The sequence below is a fragment of the Petaurus breviceps genome, unplaced genomic scaffold (assembly GCF_028583685.1).
Source record: "Petaurus breviceps papuanus isolate PSGF00001 unplaced genomic scaffold, PetGlider_PUasm1.0 140, whole genome shotgun sequence".
Taxonomy (NCBI): Eukaryota; Metazoa; Chordata; class Mammalia; order Diprotodontia; family Petauridae; genus Petaurus; species Petaurus breviceps.
The window spans coordinates 380,450-406,926 of NW_027185698.1; the positions used below are offsets into that span (position 1 = coordinate 380,450).

Genomic DNA, 26,477 nt, shown 5'->3' on the forward strand with positions numbered 1-26,477 from the left:
ACCAATTATTAACAGGACTGGGTTAGGGAAGGAAGCACGATTCCATAATATTACTAAGTAGAAACAGCCACTCACATTAGCAGTTAGGCTCAATCTACATTTAAAAAGCTCTAGCTCCTTCACAGAGGTATCAGAAGTCACAGAGACTATGTGGGATAGATCAGAAGCTCTATAGGCATAGCAAGACATTGAGTTTAATGAGCAAATAAATTAGACACAGATAGATTACTAAAACTTTCAAGAATAAAGCTTTGGTTAAGATTAAGGGAAAAGCAAAAAGAATAGTCTTAAAACTTAAAAAGAATTCATCATTATCCAAAAAAAGAGCAGATATTATGGTTGTTATGTTCGTGACAATGCTATCAGTTCTCTGAGGTTTGCAAAAGCACTTTTTGTGTATTCTCACATGTGATCTTCACAACTCTGAGATGCTATTATCCCCACTTTGCAGATAGCAAAATAGGGTGACAAAGGGAAAGGATGTGCCACAGGATATACAGTAAGTGTAGGACCAAACATATAAATATCTTCCCAAGTAGATAATATCAAGTCTAGGACTGGATTTCCATAACAAGCAACATCCCAGCTCTGATTTGGGGAAAAGGGGCTTTGCAAGAACAAAATTTAGTCCCACAACTCAACCAACTTAAAACTTCATTAAGAATTTGCAGATAACTAGTGTGGGCTAGTCATTTTCTAATAAAAGTTCTTCTGAATGACACAGAAAGTAATGACTCTTAGAATTCCACCTTTTAATTTTAATTTTTAAAAATTCAAGAATTGTCAAAACCAAGTACAACTATACATTCAGGAGCCCAGAAAGGTGTGCTAGCCTGCCTTATATAAGGCCTTTCTCTTTTTCCAAGAGGCAGCTGAGTGGTTTATCAAATAATGCACATTATTTGGAGTCAGGAAAATCTGAGTTCAGATTTTGCCCCAAACATTCACAAGCTGTGTAATCAATGAGCAAGGCATTTAACCTCAGTTTCACATTTTCTCATCTGTTAAATATATGGTTTTATGATCTCCACATTGTTAAGTAAATATAATGATTCTTAGTACTCTAGAAGGCATCTATGTGACCTAATGAATAGAGTACCAGACTTGAAGACAGAAAGACTGGAGTTCAAATTGGGCCTCAGACGCTTACTAGTTGTGTGATCCCGGTAAAGTCAAGACCTCTTAGTCTCAATTTCTTCATACTGTAAAACTGTGACACATAAGTACTTCAGAACAAGGCTGGAGCTCTACATGGTTGTTTTATAATAAGGTAACCTGGTTAGGGGTATTAACAATCAGAGCTTTTAATTCTTTCAGCAAATCAACTCTCAGAGTTCCAATACCTTTTAAGGGAAAACTAGACTAATTTGCATGGTGGTAGATTAGGACTTTGCTTTCACTAAGCCTAATCCCTTGGTGATAAGGTCCTTAAATTCTTCTGGAGCAGTGCTATCAAATTCAAATAGAAATATGGAGCCACTAATCCATTCACAGGGATCCCTACAGGTCATATATTGACAATTTTAAAATGTAATGTTCCTTATGTTCTTTTTTAAAATTTAAATATTTCCCAATTAGATTTTAATGTATCAAGCAGCTTTGTAGAGTGTTGCTAGCCTAATGCGGCAGTATTTGACACCTGTTTTAAAAGACTTTGCACCACTTATACGTGACTTTAGAGTTCATGCAAGATTTGGGAGACATTGAATACAGAAAAAAATAGACGGTAAAAACAAAAATATTTAACTACCCCCCAAAAGGAGTAACTGAATAGCAGAGAACAAAGATCAGAAAATATCAAAACTTCCACCTACCCAACATTAGAAGGACTGACCCAAGATCCAAATGGTCTAGCCACTGTAGTGGGTGATGCCAAATGTTTACAGGTCATAGTGGGTCTTTTGGCACAAAAGTGACCATGAACAGTGGCAGAACCAAGAATGTCAAGGTTATAGTAAAGTTACTGATATTTTTCCTACATTGTGACTGATCCTCACATACCAGGTCAGGGTAAACAGCTCTGTACCACTACCTTCTTGTTACTTTGCAAACCAAATCCCAAACAGGATCTCCCTGTCTGGGAGTTTGGGGTGGGGTCACATGCCAAATACTAAATACTAAATCTTTGCCCCATTAGAGGCTTCTGATGGACTGTCCCTATTCTGAGCACTTTCAGCTCCTCCTTGTTGCCAAAGAGTAAACAATCCTAACCAAGGTCCACCTGGGACCTTTGCCACTGGGGCCAGTACTACTGGGACTTGCTACTATTGCCCATTCTACCAGAAAATGACAATGACAACTGCTAGGGCCTAACTGACTCCAGTGCCAGGGAATAAAGATACCATGGAGCTGTGCTATTATCATCCCCTTTTGCTAGCAGAGCAGCGCAATAAACACTGTTCCTGCCATACTCTAACTATGCCCACTGCCTCCCTATAGCAGGGGAACAAGCCATTACTAGGACATGACATTTCTACCCCATATAGTAGAAATAGGTTGCTCACATTTTGTGCCTGGTGGTCCTGACGCTGCCCAAAATTAATTCAACATCATGGGACTATGCTGCTATTGCCCTCTATGCGAGCGAGGGCAAGTATCATTTGCACAGGCCTGATTCTGACCCCTTATGCTGGGGCAGACACACAAGCAAAAATAACAAGCCAGAGACTTCTAGAGGCCATACATACATTGGACTATTTATAACCAATAGTAATGTTGTTCCAATGTTGGAGAGTTTCTAGGCCTTTAGATAATGGACACAATACTCCATCCATGAAATTGACTGATGTGCAACTGGTACATGTCACCATATTCTCAACTCTAGAAATATTTCTGGATCATTGCAGAGAATCAAGCAATTTACTCTCTAAGGCCTCTCCATAAAGTACATGCACTCAGTTGTCTTCCAAAGGTCACATTAAAGGCGTCAAGAGTTCACTAAATTTTCTAATGCTGAAAATTGCAGTCCTAGGGAGTGAAAGAAGGGATCCAGGCCTACCGACCAGAGGGACTGCAATTACTATCACCAATAAGTAATTAAAAAAAATTTTTTTTTTTTACAAATTCAACCACAAACAGTTGCCTCAAGTACCCCTCAGTGTCTGCTTCTTCAAGACATGGAACATTTTCCAGTCAGTCCCTCCAAGCATAGCCAGATAATTTACCATCTTTCAGGGACAGAGGTAAGGTATATCCCTTACAATAAGCACACACCTTTTCTAGAGGCATCACTAAAAATACCATTAGAAGTATGACGATCAAATATGATTCATCTTCCTCTGCACTGCCAAGAAGACATTCAATTTCAGTCTTGCAAAACTCTTCACAAATGTTCCAGGACAGGTATGACTCAGGTCAGTCTCCTGGTACTTTACATTCAATACTGGAATATGGATCATTCAACAGTTATCCACTATTAATAATGAGAAATTAAACTAAATGATAAATGTTGGTAGAGCTCTGAACTGGGCTATCAGTTCAAGAAAGCAATTTGGAATTATACACTTACTCCACCCTATCCAAAAAAGTGTCACTTACATATTTATGACAGTCAGAGGCTTCAGAATCAGGAAGACCTGATTTCAAGTCTGATACATACTGGCTGCATAACCTCAGCTGGGTAAATCATTTAATTTTAGAGTATGCCAGGGAACAAAATATACCTACAGAGTAGATGCCAAACTTCATTGGGCAGCAGATGGAAAGAGTCAGAAAAATTACACTTAACCTTTTACTCAAGTCAAAGATGTGGTTTTATAAATAAAAAATTTTTACAGCAGCACTCTTCCAAGTAGTAACAAACTGGAAGGAAAATTTGAGTGTCCACGAATAGGGGAATGGATGAATAAACTTGTATATAAATAAGAAAGACTGAAAAATTCAGAGAAACTGGAGGTTTGTATGAACATCAGATGTGTAACAAAGAAAGCAGAACAAGGGGGAAAAAACATGACCACACTAATTTAAATGAAACCAACAATGAAACACATCAGAGGATTGATGAGGAAGCAAGTCTCCCACCCTTTATTGGACGCAGCAGTTGATAAAACTATCTATGTGAGATGACATACATTTTTCAGACATGGCCAATATGTTTAATTTTTTTGCTTGACTACACTTACTTATTACAAGAGGAATCTACAGTGAGATGGGAGTCACTGAGAAGTGAGAGCAATATTTTTAAAAGAACATCAATATAAAATTTAAGAGAAAAAAATAAGTTCTATACAATAGCAAAAATTCTAATACTGTCAATTAAGGAGTGGTGCTAGTTTCCTTTGCAATGTTATATATATTCTGTACATATGAACAAGTTATAGGGCTGCCAAGAATAAACACTAAGAGTCAGTAAATAGAAAATATTCGTCTATGGTCAGTTTTTAGTCCCAACATGTTTAGCCTTTAAACAGTTACAAAGTGGTAAAGGAATTTTGACAATAGAAGTCTTCTCTATAAATGGTTATAATATTTGTTGTTATAGGAACTACTTGTTTATACTTTTGACTATGGTTTAACATCTTAACATTTAATTAATAAACTATTAGTTTAGTGGTGTTGGTACTGTAAGAACAGAGACTAGACCTGTAATTTCAATGGTACACAAAGAATTGCTAGATAAGGAAAGTTTCTTCAACTCTTAGAGAGGCCAAGTAAATATCAGAGGCGGGACTTAACCCCATGCCTTTTTGCTCCAAGGTTAGCTCTCTAGCATATATTCCAAGAAAACTAAAGCAGAAAAATGGCAAAATTGGATTTGGAGACCCACACATACCTTGCTAGCTGCTTACATACTTAAAATTGATTCTCAAACAATAGCCATCCTTGGGCCCATATTTGAAGATTTTTGCCCTTGGCAGTATCTAATAAAAACCTCAGCGTCATCTCTACCCGCAAAAGGCCAGTTTTTAATGGAAGAATTTTTCAATAACAGAAACATTAGTGAATCTCTATTATCACACATCAATGGCTATCACATATAATACAGATTCATGCCAGTGGATGAATCATTTTGGTCATAGAAAATTCAGAGTTTCTATGAGCAAAGTAGACATCTGAGAAAGATTCATTTTGAAAAGATACCACACTTCAGGGTGTGACAAAAGGAACTCATCGTTGGTGGAGAAACTACACGCTCCACAAACATAAGCCTGCTCTTATTATTGGTCCTTTCAAATATCACCCTGGCATTCAGTTCATTTTAGGCACTGCTCAGATATCTGACTTAACTGCCTCAAACATTTTCAGCCAGGGTTAGTCTTTTTTCCATTTTTTAAGAAAGTCAACAGTCTGCCATAAGGTATTTATTAATATTCTGTGATATCAAGATTTGGAAGAAACATATACACAAAATAAAAACTTATTTCTAAGTCAAACAGGAAGATAGAATTAACTTTACTTATCTGTAAGTGATAGAGATTTTGGAGTAACAATGAGTAACTCATAAATCATTTATGTTTGGCTTTGGAAAACAGATTCACATACAATGACTGTAGTCCTCAACTTCTTGGTCCTAAATACCTTCCCAAATATGCTATGCTGTTGTTGACAGACTGACATTTGGTGAGGCAGGGGCAGAAAACATTATGAATCACCAATAAAAGAATACTGTCATTAGTTAATAGGGAAAGGAACTTTTCCTCACCCATATACAGTTCTCTATACAAAAACACCTATTCAGAAAAATGAAAGTTACGAGTTGCATTAGGTACTATGTCTTAATCTCAGATCTGGAAACTAAGCACATCAATGTTTAAACAAACAAGACATAACAAAAAATTTTAAAGCTCATGATCTTGTTGTTAAATACTTCATGCAAATGACTATCTTGTACTTTCACCATGAGCAATTATAAATATCTGTCAAGCAGAGATTTGTGACTGTTCTGTTTTGCATTTAAGCTGAATGGTCTATCCAAAATATGAATGTTCAGAAACAAGATGAGAACTGTTTTCAGGGAAACATGCATTTATTATTAAGCATTCCCAGTGAAAAAAATCAACATCTTTTAAAATGTGTATTTATTTTTAAAAAATCATTTGTGTACAAAAGTGTTTTGTAGTTTTTATTCTCCAGACAAATTCCACCCCACCCACCCACTTGCCCACCCTTCTTTCCCCTTCCCACCCACAAAGACAAAAGACACACATCCCACCTCCACTACTTCAATGCTGTATGGGTATTCTCCCTTTACAAGAAGTTAGTGGCTCAAAACAAAACTCCTTACAAAATTCATTATCACTAACAATTTTTAAAAATTTGGAGAAGCTAAGAAGCCAGGCTCTTTCTGGCTAAAGTTGAATATTCCTATAATGGCAGTAAGCTTCCAGCAGACACCACAACAAAGCACCATCGGCTGCTGAAATCTGCAAAATAGATATATTTTCAATAGAATTCCTTTTCTATTGAAAAAAAGTCCTTAAATTACATTAAATAAATCTCTTTGCCCCAAAGAAATTGTCTAGTTTTTATTATGATGCCTAGAAAAGGTAGATAACAGCAAGCAGACAAGGATAACAGTACAGTGCAATGATTTGTATCCATTTATCCCCTGGAACCAATCAGCAAACTAGTGCCAAGCTTGATTATGTAGAATAGCACGAGTGAATTAACCAAGCAAGAGGGAAAACATCAACAACTGACATTTAAGCTGATGATCACGTTTGTAATGATAGATCAGACCAACAAAGCAATAAACAATAAAAATGGGGGAAATGAGCTACAAATTTTTAAGGTTTCTCATCCATTTTGCAATTAATTCTGAAAATATCATCATGTGGTACCATGTAGACATCACAGAAAAATCATACCTGGAAAAAGAGGCTATATATCAGTACATACTTCAGGTTGCCTTCTTCCCCAGAAAGTCATTGCCTGACATTAAGCATTTATTTTAAATTAATGCTAAAAACCTGAAAAGGTAAAAATTTTAAATTAAGTTATTTTGTACACCAAAGTTGAAATTCCTAAAACTAGAAAGAGCTATTAAGACTAAACATTTTCACAGGAATTCCATGAATTTAAAATCAACTGTGAACATATGGCATCCTTTTGCACTTTTAAAACACTGCCACCACCTATGTAGCCTATATATACAAAGAAGGTATACCTGGACCCAATTTTCCCGGCATAATTCATCTTAATTATTTAAGAGAAAGGACTATATTCAATTCCTGTGCTTTACCCCCAAAAAGAGGTGTTATCTACTTCTCTAGTAATAGTGTCAATTCCCCATTGCGTTTTTAAAAGCCCCTACATCAGGTACACACTGACAGCAAAGGCCTCTCATCCACCACAGTGCGCTCCATTCTGGAGTAGTGCATAAACAAAACCACTTCCCCTTTAAATGCCAGCTCTTCACAGTTTTTTTTTTTAAAGAACTTTGCATAGTTTTTAAGTATAGCCAACAACTACATTAACTGCCAATATGATATGCTTCAAAATCAATCTTATTTTAGATCCAAAGTTTTTCTCACAAAAGCAAAATGCCAAAGGACTCCATAGCCAACTATACTGAAGTTCATACACTCTTGGAAGTTGCATTTGTTTAAGTGAACTTGTATTAACAACGGTTAAGTATCTTTGGGAGTCAACTCTCAGCAGCTAATTTAGTACCAGATTCTTTTAAATATTTACATACTGCACTAATTCTTCTGTCACATATTATTTTCCAGTCATTAAAAAAAATGAAGTGAATGAATACTGTACAACTCTACTAAAAGTCAGGCATGTTCCACAAAATTTGTACTTAACAATAATAAAACCTATTTGGTTGGAATGTCAGTTTTTTCTAGTAACTCTATCTGTTCCAAATAGATTTGTATTTTATGTTTATGTTTTGTCAAATTTTAAAAATACCAAATAACCAAAAAAATGCAATAGGGAAACTACTTCCTACCAGGGCACCTCTTTGTTCCCCAATCTGCATTCTTTAAAAGTGCCCTTGTTCCAAGCTTTAAAAAAAAAAATGAACAAGGTAATTTTGTCAGTTATTAAATTTTGCAATATGGAAGAAGTCAATTTCATATCTATATAGACATATGTATACGTATACGCATATGTATATTATATATATAGAATACACAACAAAAACAAACTATGAGGGAAGAGTAAAGAGGGACTACTACAGTATTTAAAAAGTGTAAGGTAAATTCAACTGTAGGCATGAGGACTCTCTTATGGAAAACTCCTCAGTACCAAACATGATCACATCTTCAGATGTCCGGGGCAGCTTTGAGCTACATACTATTTGATATGTACTTACTGAATGGGGTCCATTTGAGGCTAAAGCATCTAATCAAAGGCAAGATTCATCTGTCTTCAAAAAACGAAGGCATGTAATCCTTATTCTTTAACAAACTCCCAGTTCTCTCTTTTATTGACAATTTTTATACACTGGCAATATTTAGAAATACTAAACTGGGCAGATGTATTTTAATTGAAAAAAAAATAGAATGTTCACCACATAATCCTAGGACTAATGTTATATAACAAAAAAAGGAAACTGAGATTTGACCAAAAGGAAATGAGGGGAAAACACCCATAATTTGGTACTACTCTAATACCTCAACAAATTAAAAAGTCCTAATTGTTTAAAATAAATAAGGAGAAAAAATCATTTCCTTTGGCATCATCAGAAAATAATTGGGCTACAACAATATAAAGTGATTGTAGGAAAAACCTCATGCTTAAGCAAACAGTATAAAAAAAGACGTGTTTAGTATGATTAACTAAAACAGTTTACTGTTGATTAGGAAATTCTAAGTTTTTTGGAAGAACTAGGTTCTTTTAAATTTCTTATTCTAATCATTTAATAATGGTTCTTATTGCTTCCAGTATCAAGAATACAAAAAGGGGGCGGCTAGGTGGCGCAGTGAGTAAAGCACCGGCCCTGGAGTCAGGAGGACCCGAGTTCAGTTCTGGCCTCAAACACTAAACACCCACACACAAAAACTAGCCGTGTAACCTTGGGCAAGTTACTTAACCCCAACTGCCTTCCAAAAGGCAAAAAAAAAAAAAAAAAGAATACAAAAAGGTCAAATATGAAATAACACCAAACTCATGGTTCAAAAACAATTATGTCTGCAACATTTAAAAATTTATGGTTTGGATTAATAATTTGCTGGGGAATGGAAGCTTTGTATATGTTACAGTATAACCTAACCCAGTCTGCCAACTTTACTTTCTTCATCTGACCTAAAAATTTCATACAATAGTTTTACTTGAAGTATATGCCTATTTGCATAAAGTTAGTTCAACATTCAATAAATGGTCACACTGATATCTGATTTTGCAAAACTAATAATTTTCAAACTTTTGAATTCAGGATGAAATGTCATTTTAATACGAATAAAAAGTCTGACTGTATGTACACAAGAAAGTAAGATTTTAAATTCTTGTATTATCAGAAACATCATAAAGGAAGCTAGATTTATAACACACTTCTATTTCTTTCTATGTGCATTTGAAGTATGTACAGGAAAACATCAACACAGATTTCATGTGTCAACAAGGGGGAAATATAAGCAAAATTGAAATTTTAAGTACCTGATAAGCAATCCCTACAATAAAGCCCAAAATAATAGAAAACTTGCAAAACTGTTGATTGCATCAAAGCAAGTACTCAAAGAAAATCTTCAACTGCTGAGACAGTTTTTAAAGAGTGTCCAAACAGCGAAAATTAAGTTATGTTCTTCCCATAATTACAGGGAAACCACAACATTAAGAATGTACTGGTCTTAGAAGAAATAAAATCAGTAGCCCCATTTTTGCACCACTTCTAATACATGAAAGCTCCAAGACTGTATTAATGACAAAATATTCTAAATATATTATTTGAAAATGGAAAATAAGCTACTATAAATGGCACATTCTAAACCAGAAACAAGGGAAAAAGAAATTTACCATTAGAATTTAGATATGTAAAATGAAGAGAAAGTACGTGTGGTATCCCAATCCAATGATATGGATAGAAAAGGTTCTGAATAGGTCACCATTTTCAACTTTGGGTAAGTCTTTAATTTTTTAAGCACACAAATATTTAAAATGGTGCTCTTTTCAGCTACCAGGTTCTAAGAGGTCTAGAGTAAAGTACACGCATGCAAGTACACAGGCACAGAAGATCAATGTTAAAAAACATTAAGGTAACTGTGATGAATGACATCAACAATTTGGATGGCCTTAACAAGTTCAAAATATTACTTAAATAATTATTCAACAAAATCCTGAAGCAAACTCTTGCTAGTCTTGGTCACACTGCTAAATGCTAAAGTAGCATGTTTTGTTTTTTCATAGTCTTAGCTGAACTCAAAGAATTTTTACACTATTTAGTAAGAAAAAAAAATTAAAGTATTTCCCCTTTTTAAATTTACACAGACGTTTAATTAGCTTTATTTACAGAGCAGGGTTTTTTTTTCAGTCTTCAATCATGCCTAGATAATAATTAGGCAAGAATGCCAGTTTTAAAAGAATCTATGCAGAATTCTAAAAATAACAGATGGTGATGCTCCTCAAGAAGGGGGCAAACTGGACTGGACTACAGCAGCAGTTTTCTCTTTATGCTTCAGTTACTCAGAAGCAATTCTGTTGCAGTCTCTACATCCCATGATTTTGAAGACAAGGCCACTATTACTGCATTCTGGAGAGAAAAGAAATGGGGAAAAAAATCAAATCCCAAAGTAACATTTCTACAACATTTTCAGTTACTGTTTGAACAGTATCTTAATATCTTAAGTAAAGTTTCTTTCCTAAAATTTATTTTTCTAGTTTAACCATACTACATGCATATACAACAAATATAAATCTTTTAAACAAAGAACTGATTTAGTTGCCTGGAGTTTTATTTAAATGAGGATACAAAGGTAAATAGATAATTTATTAGTAAATGTCAACTAAAAATGATTGATAGAAACAGTAAAGATCACCTCAGTTGCTTTTCTAATCCCTCTCCATGACACCAAGCAGTAATAAAAATAAAACAAAAACTAGCACAAATGATATGTACTTACCCTATCAAAGCCCATAGCACATAGGTTTTCTATTTTTTTGGTGTATTCTGGACTAGAAACTGGTGCTCCAGCATACACGTGTGCCCAAAGTCGAGCTGTCTGTTTGAACATTTCTGGATTTTGTTTGTACTACATGAAAACAAAATGAAACAATATTTGGTCCAAATAAAACTATCCAAAGTACTTAAGTATTTCAGGTCCTAATATTTAATAAGTGTGACCAAACTTCCAGGTTCTATTACATAAGGAACATACTAAAAATGCTCCGTGATTCTAGATTTGAAGTCAGGGAACAAATCTTGACCCCAAAACTCACTAGCTGTAGGGCTCTAGAAACACCCTTTTACTTCTCTTGAAGCTATTTCCTCTCCCAAAAAAATATGGATAATAATTATGACTTAAAATACCTATCTCACATGGAAACTGCTCTGTAAATCTTAAAAAAATTACACAAATGTTATTATTAATATTTCATTGTGGGTCTCTCTCCTCTGCCAAAGATTATAACCTCTCAAAGTCTTCCTTCCTATGTGATTCAATCGTAGCTTAAAAAATCCTTCACAAATCATAAATAAAGTAAATCTCAAAAAAAATTTTTTTAATTCCAGAGGTGCCAAGGTATCCTTACATCTGTCCCTCTGTTAAGGGACCACCATCCCACCTTTTTTCATATCAAATAGCCTCAATAAAATCTTTTACCACACCTTCTTAGGAGGAAATCTTTATGAACAGGGTTATACACACTAGGCATCTTTTCATTCTCCTGTCGTTTGTAATTTTTGCTCTATAAGCAATTTTTACCATTACTTTTCATAACCCAAAATGAAAGAAAAATGAAAAAAACTAGAACACTGATTATAAGATTGCTGCACAGTAATATCTGTAAAGGGAAAAATCACTAAAGGGGGAAATAATTATGTGGCAATTAAAAATTGGCAATGACTATCAACATTAGCAAACTAAAAAAAAGCGCCTAAAAGCTAAAATAATAATACAATGCAGATTTAAGTTTCTAAAGACTTTTCTTCTATTACCATTAACTTGAAAAAAAGAATCACTAACATCTAAACACACCTTGAATATTAAGCAATGAGTAATTATCATGGCTGATTTCAACATTAAGTTCAAATTTCAACACGAATATTATGTATGTGTAACTTGCTTCAAGGAAAATGGCAATGCTTTTGTAAACATTTGGGAATAAGTATACCAAATAATTTTTCCATAATTTAAGAATAGAGAAAAATACCCTGTATTGCTTTGTTACACGGATCAAATGTCTTGTCAAAAGAAAACAAGGTGAATTCAATTTAGCAAATCTTTATTAAGGATCTACTATGTTAGGCACTATGCTAGGTACTAAGGGTGCTAAGGCTACAAAGGTAAATATGAAGCAGTCCCTGCCTTCACAGAGGTTCTGTTCACATGCATGAACAGATCTATACAAAATGAATACAAGAGATTTTAAGATGGACGGAGTGCATTCTAGGCATGGATGTCAGCTAGTACAAAGACTTAGAAACAGAAAATGGAGTGTTCTGTGTGAGAAGCAGTAAGCCTAGGTGGGTTGAAACACAAAATTCAGGAAGAGAAGCAAATACATAATGTGAGTAAAAAGGGAAGACTGAGGACAAATTGTGAAGGACTTTAAAACACTAAGAGAAATTTGCATGGGATCCTGAAGGCACAAGGGAATCTTTGAATTTTTTGGAGCAGGTAATTATTTTAGCTAATGCGTACTTAATAAGGTTTAGGATGTGAAGAGATCAAAGATCAAAGAGAACAAAGATACCAACTGGAAAACTAGTCTAATAGTGATAAGGATCTAAACTAGGGTAGGGACTATGTGAGTGGAATGAAGGGAAAATATAGGTGAAAGATTCTGTGAAGGCTAAAAGGACAAGATCAGCCAGCTGATTAGAAGGGAGGAGGTTAAAGGAGAATGAGAAGTCTGAAATAGTTTAGTTCAAAGGAAATGGGTAACAGGAAGTACCCTCAACAGACATAGGGACATTTGGGAGAGGATGGTTTTGCTAAGCTGAGAATAAATAATGTAAATGTGCAATGGACCCAAGTTTAATACTGTGTTTCCTCCAAATCTGTTCAGCAGCATATAATCAAGCAAAAGGAGATAAGGTTGAAGGTATGAGATAGTTTTTGTTAAAATATGATCCTCAATAACAAGATAAAGGGATCCAAGGGTCAATTACAGTATAAACTTAGTAAGGTTTATGATTGGATATGATATAGAATGAAAAGAGAGAAAAAATACAGTTAGATGGTGGCTATAGAGACTAAATAGGGATAGAAATGCTCCTGGTGAAGATGAAAAATTGGCTTGGAGTAAGGCTAAACGAACAATAGAATGATATGATAAAGAAATTTTCAAGTTTTTGACTTGTAGATATTAGTGACTTCAATGTTATAACTATCCTTATGTGGGCTAAGGAGAAGAATGGATCATGTGAGTTGAAGACTTAGAGGAACTGAAGATCATAGTACTTGAGAGAACATCAACATGTATTTTTTAAAAGCAATTTTAAAATTTCAATTATACAAAAATTAACATAGCAAATGATAATCTTAGTGCCTACTACTAATTGTTGCCAATTTTATATCTAGCATCTATCAATTCTGAGATCAAGGAAATGTCCCCAATGAATGCACAAGTTGGTCGATATCAATGTTCACAAACTATTATCTGTCTCATTCAAATCCAATTCACGAACAAAATCAAGACATCACCTTTGTGATGTCATTGGTATACTTCAAGAATGATGGATAAACAACAAACAGGACAAAAGCTTTTAAAAAAGCTATGTTAAAGCCTAAATTAAATATTACTTAACTTGCTTCTTAATTTATATAAATTATTTATTCCAGCCTTTTACTTGGGCAGTTAAACCAACCAGAAAAAGTGAACCTTCACTGTGTCCTGTAAACAGTTATTAGATAATTCTGACTCAAATGCTTGGCATACATATAAAATATAAATGATATTTTACCCCAAATTCAAGCCAAAAATGAAAAGAAATAAAAATATCCTTTAGCTCCTTCATCTAGTTTTTATTTAATGAAATTACTTTTACTTATTTCAAAATTAAAATTCCATGGAAGAAATCAGCTAGAGAGCATGGACATGATCTCAATAATACCAACATCATGAAAAATGCTACTGATGAGGAAAAGAGGGTATAATCTAATGAGAACAATGTGTAGACATAAGGAACTCACCATCTACCCCAGGATTTTCAAAAACATGCAAGGATCCATCAGTAATGGATAATGGATTTTTAAAATAACATAATTCTTGAAAGACATCAACTATATCAAAGTTCAAAACACAAAATGAGGCATGCAATAAATGCTAATGATAACAAAAAGCTATTTTAAACCTATATAAGGAGCAATGGAAAGATTAAAGGATTTGAATGCTGTCCAAGGTTAATGTTGTAACAGATGAAAGAGTTAGTTCAATTTCCCTTATGTTTTCTATGATACAGAAAACATACTTTGAAGTACTAGGCACAGAACATAAAATAGTTAACAAAAAATGGAGGTAAGAGTGTAGAGGAGTATTGAAAATTCTAATGGAAAAAGATGGTAGGAGAATATCCAACTAGAGTCAGTTTAAATCACCAGCTCCATATAACTATGTACTAGACTGCTGAAATAACCTACACATGAGCTTATTTAGTTGATGACAGTGACCTCTGAAAAATCTAGAATAGAAATGTCTTAGGTATTTAGATAATATTTTAATTTTTTTAATTAATGAAAAGGAGATTATGGAATTTTCAAATTATAGCTGAGTATAGCATGAGTGATTCCTAAAAAAACTAAGGCAACAATCTATGAATATTGGGAAAAATATGTATTGATCTATGGCAGCTAGGTGGCATAGTGAATAGAGCGCTGGCCCTAGAGTCAAGAGTACCTGAGTTCAAATCCAGCCTCAGACACTTGACACACTAGCTGTGTGACCTTGGTTGGGGAAGTCACTTAACTCCAAATGCCTTGCCTTCCCCCTCCAAAAAAATAAAAATTCACTTACCAACATAAACTATGTGGAGGAACTATATAGGAGGAACTGGGAGTTCCAAAGAGCAATAACAAATGGTTTTTGAGTATCAATAAGAAATTTTAAAATACAAAAGGTAGAGGAAGGAAATTTAGAAGTGATTATGAATAATAAGGGGAATGTTTACTATACTGTATTTAACAAGCTTGGTCATAGGAAAAAAAGTTCAATAAATAAATAAATATACTTCACATCCTTTCTCTGCAGGGATAATTATTTCAAGGTGATAGTGTTAGATACAAGGGATGCATTGACTGATTTTGCTGAACTTTTTTCCTGTCTTGGAACAATGTACAGTTAACTGAGGAGAGGGGGTGATTTAAAAATAAAATGTCTAATGTAAAGACCCAACAATGATCAACAAGGTTACAACCCCAATGGGAGATGACAGTCATACTACTTACTAAAGAATACAGAAAGATCATATATAATTTGAGCGCTAATCTTTTGGGGCACAAAATTAGTGCTATAGGTCTGACCAAGCTACTTTTCTGCTCAAAAATCTGTGGTTCCTCATTGCCTATTTAAAACTCCAATTTGAAATTCAAAGTTATCCACAATCTGGAACTAACTTATCTTTTGAGCTTTATCTCCTAGTACTACACCCTTCCAGGTACTCTAAATTCCTGCCAGACTAATCTCTTTTCTGTCCTCAGACTGTCCCTTTTATGTTCTCCATTCAATCGTTTATTTGTTTGTTAATACTACTTACTACAATGGTTGCCCTTCTTTGCAAAGTGGGTTTGCTCTACTTTTTAAAATTTGCTGTCAATTTCTTCACAAAGTATTACTTGATCCCCTTGCTTAGTAATGACTCTCTCTCCTAATCAATTCAAATGAATGTTCAGGAGACATCTTAAATGCAGGAAGTACAAAACTCATTTTATTTTCCCTTGACCTTCTTTTACAAATTTCTCTCTGCCAAAGGCACCACCATCTTTCCAAGCTTTCCAGTTCATAATCTCAGTGTTACCCTCAACTTCTTACACTCCCACATCTGTTAAACAGTCAGACCATTCTCCTAGTAATCTCAAGTTGAAAAAAAATTAAATCCAACTTTTGAGTAGAATTTGACGTTTTTCTCTTTTATTCACCACCTATAGGCACCAAGCTATTCATTCTTTCAAAATGACTCTGCTTTTCTTTCATTTTCTTTTTTTTTTTTTTAAAGCAATTGGGCTTAAGTAACTTGCTCAAGGTTACATGGCCAGGTGTTTCTGGGTGGGTGCTAAGTGTCTGAGCCCGGATTTGATCCGCAGGTCATCCCGACACTGGGGCTGGTGCTCTTACTCACTGTGCTACCTGGCCGCACCTTCTTTCATTTTCCATAGCCATATCCTAAGTCCGCGTCTGCATTTAAAAAAAATTTTTTTTTGGCTTTTTGGAGGGGGGAAGGCAGGGCAATTGGGGTTAAGTGACTTGTCCAAGGTCGCATAGCTAATAGTGTTAAGTGTCTGAGGCTGGATTTGAACTCAGGTCCTCCTGACTCCAGAGCTGGTGCTGTATTCACTGCACCACCTAGTCACCCAATGTCCCCATTTTATCTCATACTTAGATTACTGTAAAAAACCCTAAGGATGATTCCCCTTAATCCTCCCTTCCTCTTATTTTCTCAATACTCCTAGCCAGATTGAATAAATAAGCAGTTTTAATCATATGCCACTCCTAGAAACAGTTTTACTCTACATGTCTCTGTTTAAATAGCTATTACATACTATTAAATATAAACTTTTCTAGGCTAGGTTACTAACTTCTATAATTTTGCCCCTATCTATAAATGCTTTCTTCCCACTACTGACCAGCACATTTTCTCTGCTTTATTCAGGCAGGTATTATTCATCATCTCCTAAAGACAATGTTCAGTATTCAAACACTGCTTTTCCTCACCACTGTCCCCCTATGCTTCTGCTACTGCAGGTTTACTAATTTCCTTTTTCTTATTTATAAAATCCATACAAACGTAAAACAAATCACATTTACATAGTGCTTTAAGGTCTACACAATTTTCTTTTCCCACAACAACCCTGTGAGACAGGTAGTACCAATGCTGCTCCAGTGTTTGTTGTTCAGTCATTTCAGTTATGTTCAAATCTTGCTGACCTCATTTGGAGTTTTCCTGGGAAAGATACTGGAGTAGTTTGCCATCTCCTTCTCCAGTTCACTTTACAGATAAGGAAATGAGGCAAAGACAGTTAGATGACTTGCCCAGAGTTACACAGTAAGTGTCTAAGGCCAAATTTAAACAAGATGAAGTATCCTGACTTCAGACCCAGCACTCTATCCACTGTGCTACCTTGCTGCTCCTATTCCAATTTTACACATGAGAAAAGTTAAGCTCAAAATGGCTGAGGTGACCAGAGTTAGAGAGTCCATTTTTGAGCCAGGATTCAAACACAATCACTCCTAAGCTGAACAAGTCTGCACATTAAACCACAATAAGCACAAGTATATGTAATAACTAGAAATAAAAAGATCTTAAAAAAGACACTTCTGAGAACAAATCAATAGAGAAGGACAACTGATACTATATGGGAAAATGGGGGATCTAACATGCCAAATCTGTAGATTTGTTGTTATGTTGCAGGATAAAAATATGAATAAGCAATAACCTAGACAATTCTAAAGCCAATGTTTGGTCAATACATTTATAAATAATGACTAACTAAGCAATACATTATCTAACAAAATAGAGGTTTCGTTAAGTACAGAGATTATTTCATCTTTGTGTTTGTGTCTTAGAACAGTGCCTCATATGTAGCACATATTTAATAAATGTTTGTTGGACTGAAATGCATGCATAAATACAGCTGGCAAATAAGTTTAAATTATCACATGGAAATCTTATTAACTATATACAAGAGAGTAGCACTGGTGTAAGGTAAATACTTTTTTCCCCTATTCATGGGGTTGCAAAAGTATTCCATGATTTCACAGCTGACTTATAAAATTATCCTGGTGAAACAGAGCCCAATATAAGGACAGTAGCACAGCCAGGTTTTAATATATCTGCTTTAGAAAATTAATAAAATTGGTATATAAACTGATTTCAGGGGATATAGGTGATGCAGTGCATAGAACACTGGGTTTGGAATCAAGAAGACTCATCTTCACGTGTTTAAATCCATTTTCAGACACTTACTAGCTGTGTGACCCTTGGGCAAATCAATTAACCCTGCCTGCCTCAGTTTCCTCATCTGTTAAATGAGCTGGAGGAGGAAATTGCAAAACCACTCCAGTATCTTTGCCAAGAAAACTCCAAATTGGGCCATGAAGGGTCAGAAACAACTGAAACATCTGAAGAATAACAACAACAATAAGGTGACAACCCTTGAATAGAGGTTCTGAATACATAACAGCTAAAAATTAGTAACCAATGCCAAAAAATGTACTTATTATTCTGCATGTACTATTAGACAAATATCAAATAGACTAAGAAACATAGGTGAGTTGCATATTTTACATCCAGGAGTTAAAATGCTTAAAAATTTAGACCAAACAACTTTAAAATTTTACATACAATAAAATCTGATAACCTACCCAAAAAAATCAATGACATTATCCAGTCTGTGACTTAACAGTAAGTTCGTCAATTTTGCTCAAATAAAAAGTTTATAAATTAGCTACTCTTTGCAGAGTTATCAGTTATACAGAAGCATTTTAAGCCTATTACTACAATACAATAGACTGTTAACTGACCCCAATGCATTTTCAAAGTTGAATTAATAATGAATTCCATGTAACTAGTTTAAGAAGTCAATCACTAGTCAGTGAATTCTAATTAGGAATAGGTAAGTTAAATTTCCATAGTCATATCTAAGAGATTACTGGAATGGCCTAAAGGATAAGCCTGCTCCAAAGTTAATCTCATCATAGCATTATACCTGGTAATCTCAAGAACTTTCAAACACTAAAGTAGAAAAAACATGTTAAGTATCATTTTCATTTAATATGCTGTGTTAAAAGCCTATAAAGCACAAAAGAGCTTCTTTATTTTAAAAACTTCAGACACCTTACCTGATTTGCTACTACTGCATCTTGTGGATCATCTGGTTCTGCAGCTGCCAGTAATGCTTGTAATGAGAGCAATACTGTCCTTAGAGTCATTGCTGCTGCCCTAAAATTCAAGTATGAAAACATTTTTACTTAAAAAAAGATCTGAGCATTCCAATAAAATAAGAAAAAACAAGTTTTTTTTTTCAACAAGAATTGGTTGTTCTCTACAACTAGTGTGCTTTCAACTATACCAGAGGCCTGCAAAATACAGTAACTTGTTTTTATAATGCCTTCAAATAAGGAAGAGTTTTTACATTTGTAAATAAAGCTTTGCTGTACTGTAAAATGCAAAAATCATTCTTACCTCTTAGGCCTTACCAAAAAAAAAAAAAAAACAGGAAGCTTACCCTACTCTATCATATGTGATTGTGCCATACAGAAGTAAATTAAGGGGCAGCCAGGTGGCTCTGCGAGTAAGAGCACCGGCTCCGGTGTCGGGATGACCTGGATCAAATCCGGGCTCAGAAAGTCAGCACCACACCCAGAAAAAACTGGCCGTATAACCTTGAGCAAGTTACTTAACCCTGATTGCTTTAAAAAAAAAAAAAAAGAAGTAATTTTTTTCTTGATTTAACATTCTTTTCTATTTAACCTCTTCTACTTCTCAAAACATTTTAGGCAATATGAATTGAGCTTAAGTTTTCACCCAGCTGTCACCAATCCCTTGTATGATAGCAAAATTCTAGAAAGCAGGCTGATTTGAGCATTTTTCATTGATCTCCTATTCAGTTCTGTAGGCAGAAAGCCAAAACATAAAGTGATGTAAAACTTCTAACTACCTCTTTTGTATTGATTTTTTAATGGTACCTGAGAAAAATAAGCTAAGCAATGCCAATCTTTGAAATATCCAGATGTTTCTAAGAAAATCTGAGAGCACCAGATTACATTCTAAAACAGTGGTTAGAAAAAGAAAAAAAAAGCTAAAACAAAGAATATGCTCTCCACTCAAAATAACTTTTACCTGATAGTTCTAAAAAAAATTTTATGAAATAAACATTGTTATTTTAAAATAATCTACCAGTTGAGCAGGAGTTACTAGCAGTTTTTCTAAAAAATATTTTAGACAGTATGATATATATACTTATGGGGTGAAGAAAAGAGCATGTTCAGCTTCACAAGGCAAATCAGGAAAACCAAAATAGCAAACTAAAACCGGTATTACATAGGTAGATCAACAATAAGAAAAGAAATCCCCTTTCCTTTCTATTACAAGATTATATAAATATTAAGTTTATTATTGACAGTTCTAGCAGAATAAAACGTTAATTTCATTCATCAGAGTCACCAGGGAGTTGCAAGAACAAAAAAGGAGAAACTTTATATTCTCCCACAAATTAACAGAAATATGTGTTTTTTTAGAGGGGTAGAGTTTAATGAACAGTAAAGCTTTCCATACCTCCCATGGTGTGTCAAAGTATGAAAAAATTTTGAACAAAGACAAGAAAATAAAATGTTTTAATGTACTGAAATAAAGTCTTAAATTTACCTCAGAGTTTACAAAACAAAAACAGGATATACTTAGCAGAGTACAATCTTCCTTCAAATTAAAGAGCAGAGTTGGCTCTTACATCCTTTAAAGCATAACCTGTCATCATTAAGTTATGGAAAACTGTTTATTTGGTGGAAAGAAGAGAAAAAGTAAGAGAAAATGAAAAAGGAAAGAAAGAAAGGAAGGAGGGAAGGAAGCAAGAAGGAAGGAAAATTATGGTAAATAAGCTACCTCCCACTAAGTGAAAACCACAAATATTACACCAATATCAAATCAAAGTGAGAATACAAAAATGTACATAATTTACAAGTCAACTTTCCCCCCCCTACTTGACAGGATTCTGCAAATGTAATTACATTGGTATGGAAGTCCTGAAAAGACTTAGTGCCAAAGCAGATAGATGTTTAAGATAGGTAAGAGATAAAACAGGAGATATATGTTTAACAATCTTGAGTCTTTAAAAGTCACCAGGGACAGACTTGTTCAGTCTGTTTTCCTGAATACAAACCTGGCTACTAAACAACACAGTACATTGCTTCTCAAGTAAAATTTACTTCATCCAAATTTTTATTGTACAAAATAATCCAAATTCTTATGACATATATATGAATGTATGGTTTTGAATGTCATCATCAAGTATCAGTAAGTTCATAACATCACAACCTTACAGATTAATGTTGTAAGAAATAGTTTAAGATATCTAATCTTTGTCAAAACTAAGATCTTGGTGAGTTCATTTAGTTGACCTTTTAAGTATCTTCAATTTTTGACAAATGGGTATATAACACATTATAAAAGATTTAGAGCTTTCTAAGTATAGATTCATAAATTCTAAAGGATCACTACCGCATCAGTAGTGATTTCTTGAAAAAATAATTAAAAGGATTTACAAAACAGTCTTGATATTTTTCAAAAAACCAAATACTTAAAAAAAAAAACTCCCGAATGGAAAAACTTAGGTCAGAAATATTGAATTATGAATAAACAGGAAGGAACTACAAATTTAAAGATACTAAAAGGAAATTCTACCATATTTGGCAGGGTTTTAAAAAATATTTTATTTTTTGCCCCAGTTACATGTAAAGACAATTTTTACCACTCATTTCTAAAACTTTTTAAGTTCCAAATTCTCTCTCCCTCTCTCACTTCCCCTCCCCTCCCTGAGAGGGCAAGTATTCGATATAGGTTATACATGTTCAATCATGAAAACATACTATATCTGGTAGTTTTAAAAATGGTTTCATTGAATAAAAGTATCTGAGAAAGTATGTTTGTACTATATAACAAATTCCCACAGTAAATATGTCCTGATGAAACATTTTCCTTATCCATTAAAATCACATATTACACATATTAGCTATGAAGATGAAATTAATTCACATGCAAGTCCTTTAAAAATACAATTTAACAAAAATGACTATCAAACTAATGGCAATAATGTTCATCTCAAAACTGCATTTAGTAATAATTCTGATCACCCTTCCAAAAATTTCACAAGGAAACCCATAAAACACACAGTTCTTATACAAAGTTTACTTCCTTATTCTCTCTCCTACATAATCTTAAAACAAATTTATGACTGAAAAGTTATAACTCTAACAGAATATCATCAACTGGGTCCATATTTATACTTTTTGTTCTTCAATCTCTTTCCACAGGTACATCTTTACTGATTAAAAGTATACTACAGCAAGAACAGGAATGCTGGGGACAGGGAGTAGACAAAAGTCACTTGAAAAAAATATTCAGGGGAAGCTAGGAGGGGCTCAGTGAATACAGCAACTGCCCTGGCATCAGGAGGACCTGAATTCAAATCCAGACTCAGATACTTGACACTAGCCATGTGACCTTGGGCAAATCACTTAACCCCAACTGCCCTGCCCTCCCCCTTCCAAAAAGCAAAAAAGCAAAAAATATTCAGAGGCCACAAAGCTCTACTAAGCTTACTACATAGTATAGTTTTTAAAATGTAGTACTTTAGTACATTTTATTAAGCTATATATAGTACATTTCATTATCTATGCACAATGCATCTAATATTTTACAAGAAAACCCATGAAACAATCCTTTATGTTTATAAAAAAGTATATTCGTCTATCTTAATGTTCAAAAAATTTATAAATGAAATTGTTACAACACCATCAGTGAATTCCACACCTACATTTCTGCTTGTTCTAAATTCATTTTCCTGAACTACATATTATATATATGTATATAAATGTGTATACACACTTTTGTTATAGATAAACATTTATAGAGTTAACCATGCTATGTAAGTATGGGAAATGTAGGAAGCAACTCTTCTTTTGTAGGGTGACTGTATCCTATTCTAGATGTCCACTAAAGAACAAGAAAAAAATAGGTTAAATAATAATACAAGGGATTTAAAGAGTATTTACCTCTAATTCATACAGTGTAATGTAATGTAATATAAAATAATAAGGAACTATAAAGTCATGGCCTTATGTTTCAATGAGTTATTTGGAAAGACACATATGAAAACATTAAAGAACAGCTAAGTATTGCACTATGTGATAAAAGTAAGTGTGACAGTAGCCCAGTAATGGGCAAGATAGGGAACTACTGTAATACCTTTCATGAAAGACATAATCTTTGTTGGCTCTAAATAAACTGCATGGTTAAGGAGAATGAACAACTGAAGGAGAAGGATACATAAAAATCAATGTAATATAATTCTAGTTTAGGACTATTATGACACTGACTTTAAAGACATAAATGTGTTTTGGGGGAAAGGTGAAATGAATATAAAGCAAATAGATTGTGTAATGATTTGAAAGCAAGATAGAAAATATTTTATACACAATGAAGAAACTACTTAATGACAGTAACAACATAAAGAATATAATGTTTTTCAAAGATTAGTCTGAAAATACAGGGGTGAAAGGAAAGAACAGAGTGCCGGGAAATGCCTTAGGAGACTGTATATATTTAGAGAAATTTTAATTTTGTTTTGTTTTATGAGTACATTTTTCAAAGCGATAATACCTAGAATATATCCATTCTTTTTTTTTTTTTTTTGCTTTTTCTGGAGGGCAGTTGGGGTTAAGCAACTTGCCCAAGGTCACATGGCTCTGTGTGTGTGTGTGTGTGTGTGTGTGTGTGTGTGTGTGTGTGTGTGTGTGTGTCTAAGTGTCTGAGGCTGGATCCAAACTCAGGTCCTCCTGACTCCAGGGCCGGCTCTCTACTCACTGCGCCACCTAGCTGCCCCGACTATATTCATTCTTAGTCCTCCATCCATCTTCAATTTAAAATGTGAACATGTGCTACTAAGATTAGAAATATTATTTTAGGAAACAAAGAAGTTTTAGGATGTGAGAGAAACTCATTGGACTTGAGTGAGATCACTCAAATTCTAGTTCCCTCTCTCCCACATTGGTCATTAATTTCCTCAAATTCAAGAAGACTTAGATGAAATTATCCTAAAGGTTTCTTTTCAAAACTCCCACACCCTAAATTCTATTATTCTAATTCTGTTCTATTAACAAATAGATTATGAAAACTAAGTCACAGCATTTTGGGGACTATGAGAAGGATAAATTCAAATCCCTGTACTTTAAGGAATTTATATTCTAATAGCAGAAACAGGATATTTACTAAATCATTCCTGGAACATGAACTGCTATAAAATTCACAATTACTTCCTAAGGCATACCTCTTTGAAGTATTTATTTCTGTTTTTCGCATCACACATAGCACATTAATATATACATATGGATAGACTTACTTCACACTACTTTAATTCTTGCTTGGATTCAGAGTAGGACTCTCATCACAAAAGACTGTGCTTGAGTTCAATTTGATTTGACTCTTGAGTAGGCTAATTTACTCTGTGTGGTTATTTTCACCCAGGGTAAGTACCACACAATAGTAGTAGCAGTTGTTGTTCACCACTCTCGAAAAGGTCTATGACATCACAAGGGTGATACCTTACTTGTGTGAGAACTGGATTTGAGTGACACAGAGCTCCACAAGTAATCAGTCTCAGTCATTGTCCCATCTCCACCCCCACCCCCCCCTAACCCCCCCCATGTTGAGAGTCACAACAGTTCAGTGGCAAGACAAGACAAATGGCAACAGCCAGGGATGCCCACAGTAGAATTTAACAATTATATAGTATCTCTCCTTCTTTACCAATTATTTTAACTGTTTAAATTTCCAGAAAAAGAGTATATGCCTTTCAAGGTCAGAACCCAAGCCAGATAATATTAGTGGTTCTCTATTACCCTTAAAATAAAATATAAACTCATCAGTTTTTAATCCTGGAAATTAGGAATTCTTTTCCTATCCTACCCTTTGGTAGACTGGATAATAAGACTGTTGCATATTTTAATCATGATCACAGAGCTAGAAGGGACCTCAGGTCATCTAACCCAATACCCTCATTTACAAATGAAAGAAACTAAGGCCCAGAGAAGTTGACAGGTAGTAGATGGAAGAGAGATTTGAACCTAGGTCCTCTAATTCCAAATCCAGTATTTCATTTTTAAAATTCATATGAACAAAGTAAAAAAAAAAAGTACTATATAAACACATAAAATACAAATTTCAGATGTTTGCAAACAAAAATTCTTCAACCAAAACAGTACAATTTTAGTTTTTAACAAAAGGAAGACTATCAATAATACATTTTATACAAGCATTTCTCAAATTGGGTCAAGAGGAACAAGAAAGATGTCTCAACAGCGCATCGAGACAATCTAGTCACTACTTCTGCTGGTGTGCACAATGGGCGCGTTCAGCTGGTGCACATAATCCGAGGCTGGTCAAAATAGGTCTTGTGACCAAAACTTTACCTTAGTCACAGTAGTAGTCTAGAACTGCACACTTAAAGCACCAATAAAAACATAAAATTATTTACTTCTTAACCTATTTCAACAATTCCATGTTAAATCAGTGCAAAGGAAACAAAGTAATACAAAGTCTGGGTTTGTAATTTAAAACCTAGGTACAAATCTTTGCTTTTCTACTTCTACACGTATGACTCTTGGGCAAGTCACCTAAATTAGTGCCTCTATTAATAACAATCCTAACAGCTAACATTTATTTATCGGATAGCACTTGCTATCCGACACTGGGCTGAGTATGTTAAAATGATCACATCTGATCCTCACAACACTTAAAGTAGGGGCTATTATTAAACCCATTTTAGAGAAGAGAAAACTGAGGTAGTAAACAGTGGAGTGACTTGCCCAAGTCACTCAGCTATTAAGTGTCCTAAGGACGGTTTTAACTTCAGTTTTCCTCACTCTAGGCTCAGTATCCTATCCACTGAACCAAGGAGCTACTACTCCAACTGATCACAACTGCTGGATAAACTAGAAGACAAATTAGGGTTATACCAGTGTCTTACATCATATGAAAAAGAGAAGCTCCAGAGGGCGGAGTTGAGATGGGGAAGTAGAAACAAGACTTCCTCACAGCTCTGGCTCCTGGGTCCCACCTCCCCCAATTCATGTAAAAAATGACTCTAGAAAAACTTTGGAGCAACAGAACCCACAAAATGACACAGAAAGGCTAAACTCCTGCTGAGGACAAGGCCAACAGGCTGGCAGGAAGTGGCCAACACAGTACTCTGGGAGCGGAATTTCATTTTAAGCGCAGAAAAATTACAATGTTAAATAAAAAATACAGATAATCAGTACTGGATGAACTATAGGGAAAGAGGTATACTAATACACTTCATGATGGCATTGAAAATTCATCTACACTGTAAGGAAAATATAGTGAAATTATATAAAAAAGAAAAATAAAGGCAATAATTTATTCATATCTCTTTCTTTCTTTCTCTCTCTCTCTCTCTCTCTCTCTCTCTCTCTCTCTCTCTCTCTCT

The 26,477-nt window shown here is 34.4% G+C and overlaps 1 protein-coding gene across 3 annotated transcripts in view; it reads right to left on the reverse strand.

The window, feature by feature from the left end:
• Positions 1 to 6,438: 6,438 nt before the first annotated feature.
• The window catches only part of UBE2K (ubiquitin conjugating enzyme E2 K), a 75,377-nt gene continuing 55,338 nt past the window's right edge, over positions 6,439 to 26,477 (reverse strand). For all 3 annotated transcript variants that reach the window (XM_069068205.1, XM_069068224.1, XM_069068215.1), the window contains 3 exons: positions 19,099 to 19,198; positions 11,004 to 11,132; positions 6,439 to 10,633 (listed from right to left, as the gene is read on the reverse strand). In XM_069068205.1, the coding sequence (XP_068924306.1) occupies positions 10,559 to 10,633; positions 11,004 to 11,132; positions 19,099 to 19,198 (304 nt within the window). In that variant the 3' untranslated portion in view covers positions 6,439 to 10,558. The remainder of the gene's footprint in view (positions 10,634 to 11,003; positions 11,133 to 19,098; positions 19,199 to 26,477) is intronic.